The sequence below is a fragment of the Hermetia illucens genome, chromosome 1 (assembly GCF_905115235.1).
Source record: "Hermetia illucens chromosome 1, iHerIll2.2.curated.20191125, whole genome shotgun sequence".
NCBI classification, from domain to species: domain Eukaryota; kingdom Metazoa; phylum Arthropoda; class Insecta; order Diptera; family Stratiomyidae; genus Hermetia; species Hermetia illucens.
Window position 1 is genome coordinate 166,386,331 of NC_051849.1, and position 9,872 is coordinate 166,396,202.

Sequence of the window (9,872 nt, forward strand, 5' to 3'; positions counted from 1 at the left end):
GGTAGCCTATTCTGGCTCACAGCTTCGTTTTGTTGTGTCGGATAGTGAATCAATAGATTGTCGACCTTGTTCCGGGCTAGGATGATATTCTACGTACACATGCCTTCACCCATCCAGTTTTATGTCTCACGCCTTTTCTCCCCCGAAAGCAAGTGTTCCTAAACCTCCCTTCCTTTTTCCACCTTGGAGACTATAATTTCTAGTCCTTTCCTTGGCAGCCGCCGTTTGTTGTGTCTGTCTTTAAAACTTGACGTCTCGTCGATGATTGCAGATGTCTCCGGATCTACGGGCCTTTGCGGCTATATGATAAAAGGAAGATTGAATTCTCGATCCCTAGTGTCTGTTTTCATTATCAAATCCTCTGCCATCCGCCATGCACTTTGTGCGAGTTGTGATCAATTTATTAATCATTTTGATTATTCTCGTTTTGGTTAGTTTTCTTTGGTTAAGTAATTTTTGGTTTTCTTTGATTTTTCGCATATTTATTGAATCACATGAATTTCTTTCATTCTTCTGGTTAATTTCGCTATTTTCTTTTTTATTAGACTTATTTCGTTCGGTGTTTCACTTTCTTCACTTTCTCCTCTCATCCTCCTTAGTCCCACAAAACTCCCAAGTAGGGACATCCTCCAAAATAATGGCCGGATGGTGTCAAGGAAGGCAGGGAACCTCTAAGGCCGTGCCTCCCTGAAGATTTGAGGCACTAGAAGCAAGGATTGAGGCTGTGATCCGTCGTGGATCTTCCCCCTCAATCGTGGCATTTGGGTCCGATAATTTCCGGGTCCACACGCGCGGTCGAGCCGTTGTTTTTTTTATTTTCATTTTACAAGTTTTAGCTCGCGTTTTGGTTTATCTGATTGGGGTTACGCGAATCTTCATGTTTGTTTGGATATTTTCTAGATCCGTTGTGGACACACGCACTAGTATGAATTTTATATAATGACCCGTTTTTGAACGAAGCTCTTAAAGGACCAAAAAACCGACGCGTCGGTTCCCACACACATAAAACTACCAATGATAACATATTTCGGATCACACAAAATGGTTTTTGGAAGCACCTGGTTTGCGCAGAAAGCAGTCCACAAACATACATGGGCTTCTCCACAAACATGCATGGACTTCTCCAGACGGCGCCACTTTCAACCAAATTGACCATGTACAATTCGAACGCCACCACCTCTCAGCTTTGAAGAGTGTTACATACGGGTGGTAATACAGACTCGGATCACTATCTGGTTGGCAAGGCGCTCTGAGCTCGAATAACAATACCACCCCGAATCCTCCCAGACGATCAAGTGAGAATGAATACTGAAGCCATCTGTAACAGACTCCTCCGTAATACCTATAAGGGCAAAATGGGTGCCGCATTAGCCGTAGCTTACGGAGGTTCTGGATATGAAACATTGACAAGTTATCTTTACAAACAGCTGAAGAACGTTATCGTTGATAGAACTTCAAACATACTTGGCCCCAGCCCCTTATCCACCTCGATGTTCATCCTCCGAAAACAAAACGTCTCACCAAAGCTCTTACTGTACAGAACAATGATCTTGCCAGTCATAATGTATTCCTCCTCCTCCTAAAAACTGCGATCTCTTGGACACGTTTTAGAGAAGAATCTTCCGAAGAATTTTTGGCCCCCTAAAGGACCCTAAGACGATGACCTAACCTACATAACGGCAAAATTTTTAAGTGATACCATGGTCTGGTCTGGTTGCGAATAAAATCCGACTCAATAGGTTATGGTGGGCGGGTCATTTAATCCGTATGGGTGATGATGATTCAGCCCGGAAAGTCTGTAAGGGCAATATCTATGATAGGAAAAGAAGACGTTGCGGACCATGCCCCAGTTGGAATAGATAGATGATGTAGGCGAGGACGCTAGATAGCTTTTGCGGATATCGAATTATTGGGCCTCGCATAAAAACCGACAGGCACCTCGGTTTTCCCTAAAAGCTGTCTGGCGTCCTGACCTACGTCATTCCTCCATCTCAGGCAGGGTATGCCATAGATATTGCGCTTGCATTAAGTGACCTGCCAATCGCAACTTATTGAGCGGGATTTTATTCACAACCAGACGATCATCATAGATTTCGTCGTTATGTAGGCTACGGAATCATCCATCCTCATGTAGGGGGCGAAAAATTCTTCAGAGGATTTTTCTTTTGAACACGGCGAAGAGTTCGCAATTTTTCTTGCTAAGAACACAGGTCTCCGAGGAATACATAAGAACTGGTAGGATCATAGTCTTGTATAGTAAGAGCTAGACTCTATGGTAAGGCGTTTCGAGCAAAACAGTTTTTGTAATCCGAAATAGGCTCTGTTGGCACCCAACAACCGTGCGCGGACTTCATAATCGTAGATGTTATCGGTTGTGATTTTCGAGCCTAGGTAGGAAAAACTTTTAACAGTCTCAAAGTTGTAGTCTCCAGTGACCAGTGCAATTAGATGTTGTTAGTTCTTTCTTCTTTGGCGCCAACGTTACCACCATGTACTTCGTATTGCCTTCATTAATATGTAACCCGAGATCTCGCGCCGATTTAGATGAAAGTAGTATGTACGTCGCGGGTTGTTCTTCCTATGATGTCGATATCATCAGCATAGGCCAGTAGGTGGGTGGACTTGAACAGGATGGCACCTCTTGCACTGACATATGCATCGCGAATCACCAGGGCCAGGTTAAAGAGGACGCATGATAGGGCTTAGACCGTTGTTGATGTTGAGTGGTCTTGAGAGTGATCCTGCAGCTTTTATTTGGTCACGCGTATTGGTCAAGGTCACCCTAGTCAGTTTTATCAATTTCGTTCGTGTACCGAATTTTATCATGCCACGACCTGGCTGTTAGTCTTTATACTTAGCCAATTTGACTATAATTCAATGCTTGGTGGTAGCAGCATTTTTCAAGGCTTATATTTCTAAATTTGCCTCACCAATGCAGTGTGCATAGCCGTTCGCCTATGTTTTCAAAGCCGGTAAGAGCAAGTTCTGTTTTTAGTCCAAGCACATGGTTTACTGGATGGCCGCTATAATATATGATGTAGTGGCACTTCTCTAGAAAATCAGTCCTTGTGTAGCGTATCTCTTGCAACGCTGAGCAGTTCCTTCTCTGTACAGGAGCGCACGTTCCATAATAAAATGGAAAAATCGTTGTTCCGTTTTCATTCCCGGGTTCGTCGTTTTGAAATCCATCCTGTCCGGGGCTCTTAATGCGGGTTCGCAACTTTGGTTTTTCATGTAGGATTGTCAGCCCTGCCTAACAACCAACCTGGAGGACCAGCTGGTACAATTTGTCCTGTTTTTAGTCACGGCAATCCTCGCTTCGCCCTGGGACCTATATTACCATTCGACCGCCATTATCATCACTCTTAATTCTGTGCTACTAATACATATGCAGTAGCGTGACAGCATAAAGGCGAACACAAATATCCATGACAGAGTCAGATTTGAACCCATCAATCAAATTCAGTCCAATTTCAGAGAAGTTTTTACGGAATACTATCAAATGTTCTTTACTTATCTTTAAAGCGACAATAGCAAATGATCTAAGATTCCCTGAGTAGATACAAAGTGAAGGTCTACAAAAAACACGACAAAGAGATATCCCCAACAAATTCAACACGAGTGGCTTTAGGTCAGCAGATAGGAAATCTTGTGAGGAAAATTCATATCCAATTAACTTTATAATTTGCTTTTGTCTATGAATTTTAAGTGATCAGGTGGTTTACATAAAAGACCATGTTGGTCACTAACAGTGGCATTAGATTATTGATAAGCTCAAAGAGCACGCGATGAGGATAATAAATGGTAAAGGAAATAGATTGGAGAAGCAGATTATTCTACATAATCTAGAAAGACAAATTTTTCTGACATACTCAATTTACTTTAATATTAAAAAATTGCGATAAGTCGATTTCTAACGAAAATTTAAAAACTACCAAATTCACTGCAATTTTTCCAAAATATCTTTAAATTAGTGGAAATCCAGTTAATCTTGTCTTGACATCTTGCGGATGACAGCAAAAAATGTATCCCATAGTCGCAAATTTCCTGGTATTTTTCAGTGGATTCATCCATGAAATCTTATCGCAAATATCTTGGCAGAATACTGCCTCCTTTGCTTCGTTGGAGAAGAATGGTGAATTCACCCCGATAATAACCACCCCGGAATCCTTGTTATCACCTTTTTTCACATAATTCCAAACGTATAAAGGAATGCTTCTGCTAAGTGTTTGGAGCGGTGATATTGATACCTAAAACGAAACGAATTTGAATAATAAAGACGCAAATACATCATTCTACGAATTTATCAGGCATCACCCCCTAAAGTTATCACTTACCTCATAAGTGAATGATAAATTTCGACCTTCGGAGGGGAGCGCAACTTCGTCTGAAAATCCCGCATATACTTCATACCAGCCCACTTGTGATAAGTCTCTGATAAGATACTGTAGTTGTCGCCAATTGTAATCCAAGAGGTTGCTCCACCATGCAATTGCACCCATATTCCGGAAGCTCGACACATATGGCTCCATGATGCCAGCTATTTGTTCAACGGGAATCAAATTAGCTATCCGAGAAGTCATTAAATTAGCATAGTTGGCCGCTTTCATGCGGAGTGCTACTGGTAAATTTTTATACCTAATCCGGCAAAGAATTCCTTGAAAATACAAAACTTGTAGAGGGTAGTAGTGGTTGTACTCACTCTTCTAGGAAGATCTTGTCGTCAGTTGTATAAGATTTGAAGGCAGGAAAGGATTTTGTGCTGTTGTTAGGATTGAAATCGAACTAAAAGAAACAACGAAAAGGATCACTAAGTAAGAAAAGCTGCAAATTTAATAAATTATTATATTATAGAAAAAGGAGTTTAACTTTTGGATTTCAACGAACACATTTACTGGTTCGTAGGCTAACACATGATGGCACTACTAGTGTTAAATACATATGATTTTTAGTTAACCCTAACCTTCAACAGATACCTATACTAATTTGACAAACTGTCAAACTATTACTTTATTGATAGAGCATTTTGAGCGAAACAACTTTTGTTAGTTTGTTCGTTTCGCCACTATGCTTTAGATTATAATATTGTCATAGCTGAGACACTCAACCCCACTTCTAATTTCGTGATCGTGTCATTCTATCTCCCTCGGAGTATCCCTAATAGGGAATTCAACACGGCCTTTGGTAGGCTCCTCACTTTTTGTGGGAAATATAACAATGTGCACTTCACTGGGGATTTTAATGCTAGATCCAAAAGTCTGGGTGACTACATCAGTACTGGCAAAGCTTTACGCTTCAGGTATAAAAGGTTTTGTGTTACTCTACATGAGAAACATAACGTAGTTCTCCATTGGCTGGTAGGATTGACTCGAGATATTTAAATCTCTCAGTTCTGTCCGTGTCAGTAACCTGCCCAGAACTGAGTGATTAAAATATCTCGGGTCAATGTTATCAGTCAATAGAGAACTATGTAATAGAATTGCTTCACGCATTAACCCGACCTGAATAAAGTGACTTTCCACAACGGGTGTTCTTTGTGATCGACGTATCAGCGAACATTTCAAATCTAAAATTTACCACAATGTCGTCCGTCTGCCGCTCTCTATAGTTTTGAGTGTTGGCCGACTATAAAAGACAATGAACGCTGTCTTACAGTAATGGAGACGAAGATGTTGCATTGGACTAGTGGCGTGACACGTTTTGATCATATCCGAAATGAGGATATCCGTTTAAGAGCCTCGCGATTATATCCAGATCATGCATTTGATCAAATAAAATGGCGAAACCGATCACGAGTGACCGACCCTGCTTGTAAATGGGGCAAAGGCTGAAAAAAAGAAGAAGATGTGAAGAGTGATGAATGCATGACATGTCATATAGCTAAAAATTTCATTGCCTCAATTTTTTAGAAAGCAATTTAAATAAATCATTTGTCGGAAAGCCCTGTATTGATAATAGTAAACCTCATACGCTTCGCACTCTGAATTTAATATTATTAGGAAATGCAAAATTTGGTAGCCCTAGGAAGAATTTAAGGGGGTGTTTTTCAGTAAATTTCAAAAGTTGGTAATATACTACTCGTAAGTTTATTTGAGTAGAGATCGGAATTGGATATATTTTGAGGCCTAGATTTCATCTAAGTGCACTTGCCTGATTTTTTCGGGATTTTTGGGTTGGGTAGTCACATGGCAAATGAGTCCTGTCTCACCTTAAGCGCGTACATTTTGACTCCTTACTCAGGTACTTTGTCACGCCAAAACTAAAGTCAGTTTCGGAAAAATTTATTAAAAAAAAATTTACATCCCTCCATTGCATGTATGGGGAGCCCTTCATTAAACTCCACCTAAATTTGTGTTACTCGCTGTATACGTGAGATTTCATAGTTCCCATCTGTCCACCAAATTTCGGTCGGTTCGGTTTAGCTGTTTTGGAGAAAAGTGCGTGTGACAGACAGACAGTGAATCGATTTTAATAAGGCTTTGTTTTACACAAAATTAAATTTGTTTTATTTGTTTTATTAAATTTGTGTTTGGCTGTTTTCCCCCATAATTGATAGTGTGTTTATGGCAACATAGGCTAAGTGCCTGCCATCAGCCGTGGACTTCGTGGGTAGTATCAGATCTTGTTTGGACTGTTAGCCTGCCGGGTTCCAGAGGACAAACAAAAAACAACAACTTTTGTTAGTTTGAAGACAATGGGTAAAAAGGAATTTCGTGTCAGGCGATGACGGCTTTACTGTTTCTTACCAGGGCGGAGGCAACCGTAAGACGCTGCTTCTCCTCTGCCCTGGGAGCAGCGTGGGTAAAGCGGTTCGCAGATGTTGAGTGCTCCTTTATATAATTCGCAGAACACGGCGGTTACGCTGCTCCTAGGGCAGAAGTGAGGCAGCCTCTGACGATTTGCCTCTGCCCTGGTAAGAAACCGTAAAGCCGTCATCACCTGACATTTTTTTAAAGTTTGGGTGCTAAGTCCGTGGACCAAAAAAGAGGGAGTAAGTTGCTCCCCATATGGTCCGGTCCAGCATTAAGTTGATGCGGACTTAGGACCCCACAACTCTCAAAAGAATCGCGTGTGTTAATAAAACATTGCTTTTTGGCAAAAAAGAATATTGTTGGAGCCAAGGCTTGGCATGATAAACATTATTTGGACTTTACACCAGGAAAATCAACGGTTGAGAAGTGGTAAGCTAAGTTTAAACGAGGCGAAACAATCACAGAGGGCGATGCACGCAGTGAACGCCTCAAATAAGCTGTTACCGACGAAAATCAAAAAGTCTACAAAATAGTTTTGACCGCAAAGTGAAGTTGATCTAAGGCTCTAAAGATATCAGAGGAACGTGTTGGGCATACCGTGCATGAATGTTTGGGTATACGGAAGCTCTGTTCAAAGTGGATGCTGCGCGAACTCACAATCGACCAAAACCAACAAGTGGACGATTCTGAGCGGTGTTTGAAACTCTTCCTCCATAAAAACCCGAATTTATGCGTTAATATATGACAATGGACGAAACATGGCTGCATTATATCACACCAGAATCAAAACGATCTTCATTTGAGTGGACTGTACGTGGTGAACCGACTTCAAAGCGTGCAGAGACGCAACGGTCGGCTGGCAAGTCCATGCATCAGTATTTTGAGATGCGCATGGTATAATATTCATCGACTATCCTGAGAAGGGAGTTTAAATGAAGCGATCGAGGAAAAAGGCCCCATTTGAACAAAAAGGAAGTACTATTTCATCAAGACAAAGTTGCGTGAATTGGGCTTCGAATTGCTTCCGCATGCACCGTATTCTCTAGATCTAGCCCCCAACAATTTTTTCCTGTTCTCAGACCTCAAGAGAATGTTCGCTGGAAAGAAATTCTGGGCCGATGAGGAGGTAATCGCCGAAATTGAGGCTTATTTTGAGACTAAAGATAAATCGTACTATAAAAATTGTAAGAATGCTATAATCATTGCATATATTGAATAGTAAAATCAAAACTTACGAACTTCTCAGCCCACCTGGAATATCTAGCTTTGCTTACCTGATTGTCTACTAACTTAGTTCGGACTCCAGCAACATAATGCACAAATTCTGCCCTATAATTTTTGAGATCATAGCAAATCTCGGCAAACGAAATTGAGGTCGTATTCCCAACATTGAATCCATAAACGAGTCCAGTGTTTTTGCAATACTGAACAGTCTGGATATAATATTGCGCCTCATCCTCACACAAAAGATTACCATCATTGTTGGCTAATTCCATGCTTGTACCCTCAGGAGTTTGGTACATGAGACTGCCGGCGGAGCAAGTGAATTTTAGCTGGTATACCAATTTGGACGTGGTTATTGCTGCATAATTTCTGAAGATAGAAAAATATTTATTCGGAAGATATACCGAAGGAATTAGAAATACCTGAAGCCAGTGCTGCAATAGGTATCCAACCCAGAAGAGCTGTCGAATTTGATAAAACCTTTCTGTGGATCTTGTATTATGTCATTTTTGTCGACTTTTGCTGTGAACAGTCCTGGTTTGGCTTTATTGAACTTAAGTGTGCATGTTTCTAGAAAAAAAGATTGACTTTCAACTAAAATTCACATTTTCTTATTTTTTCTGATTATACTATATCATTTAAATTTAAATAACACAAGCAGTTGTTCATTTTGAAAACGATAATATTTACCTGCTAAAACACCGATTATATAAAAATTCACAGCCAACACAGTAAATAAAAGCAATCTGACCATTTTTCCGATAAAACTATAATTCAGATGCTTCACTAAAACGCTAAATAGGAGTGCCAGCAGTTGCCTATCTATTTTAGCCAAAGTATTATTATCTCATTGTACTTGGGAGTGACCATTGAATAATACTTCAATCAAAAAGAAATGGTGAGTAGAATGATATTATAAACCAAAGCCAAGGAATTTCTTATCACTTTCGTGGCAAATTAAGATTGCATTCTAATAATTTCAGATTAGACTTTGATTATTCAGATTATTTTCGTTGCGTCTGGTGATTTTGCAAGTATTTTCGTATATATATGCTTTTTCTGGAAAGTTTTTCTGATAATTTGTACAATGGAGGTAGATTTCTGATCGGTATTGCTTAATCATTGATACTGAAACCCTGATCATAAGCTTCCGAAGCTTGGCACCTTACTTGTAAATTCTTCTTGCGGGAGTCTATTAAGAATACGTTAGAAGGCATTTATTACGACGTATTTATTACGGGCCCATGATTAGCATGTTCTTATGGAACTTGCATTTGCTGTGCAGATCGAAAACCCCTCAGCAATTAACCAATAGCTTATCCCAACATAAGACTAATGTCCTAGCGTTCTAAAAAATAGAAAGAGACCAGAATACGCTGCGGTGGGCGGCTCACCAAATCCTTACGGGTGAGGATAGTCTGGCCCAAAAAGTCTACACGGGCAATATCTATGGTATACTCTGCCTCAGGCATTGGCATTGGCATCGGCTAGCATGCCAAACTGGTGTTAGGGATATCGAATTGGTGGACCTTACGCAAAACCGAGATTCTTGCAGTTCCTTCTAAAACAACACTAGACACCAGTTGTTACTCCATTGATGATGGTGGTGATCCTTTTCCTTTGCCAACCCGTGCATGTTCCTTATTGTTCAGTTGCGTTGCGTTTTGAAGCTAGCGTAAGTACGTGAAGTGACTCCGCTTCTTTATATATGTAAGTACGTGAAATGACTCCGCTTCTTTATATATGTAACATATATGTGTATATGGTTCGCAGTTCCTCCGCGGACACTGAAAGCATCAGGCACTCGTTGGATTGAGTTTATTTTAAAGCGGTCATCCCGTATGAAGTCCTTTTTTTCGCTCTTTTTAGAAATTTTTTGTGATGAACTGGATAAAG

At 40.4% G+C, this 9,872-nt stretch overlaps 1 protein-coding gene across 1 annotated transcript; it reads right to left on the reverse strand.

The window, feature by feature from the left end:
- Positions 1–3,881: 3,881 nt before the first annotated feature.
- On the reverse strand, positions 3,882–8,874 carry LOC119647121. The gene is made up of 6 exons (XM_038047907.1): positions 8,667–8,874; positions 8,399–8,546; positions 8,027–8,345; positions 4,703–4,785; positions 4,338–4,638; positions 3,882–4,250 (listed from the first exon to the last, which is right to left on the reverse strand). The coding sequence occupies exons 1-6, from the start codon at positions 8,728–8,730 to the stop codon at positions 3,966–3,968; spliced, it is 1,200 nt and encodes a 399-aa protein (XP_037903835.1). The 5' UTR covers positions 8,731–8,874; the 3' UTR covers positions 3,882–3,965.
- Between the last annotated feature and the right edge of the window lie 998 nt (positions 8,875–9,872).

Bases quoted from the DNA above. Each gene is read 5' to 3' on its own strand.
- LOC119647121 (XM_038047907.1), bottom strand. From the start codon at position 8,730: ATGGTCAGATTGCTTTTATTTACTGTGTTGGCTGTGAATTTTTATATA. The intron at 8,547-8,666 runs GTAAATATTATC...CTTTTTTTCTAG, and splicing joins TATAATCGGTGTTTTAGCAG to AAACATGCACACTTAAGTTC. The intron at 8,346-8,398 runs GTATTTCTAATT...TTCTATCTTCAG, and splicing joins TATTGCAGCACTGGCTTCAG to AAATTATGCAGCAATAACCA.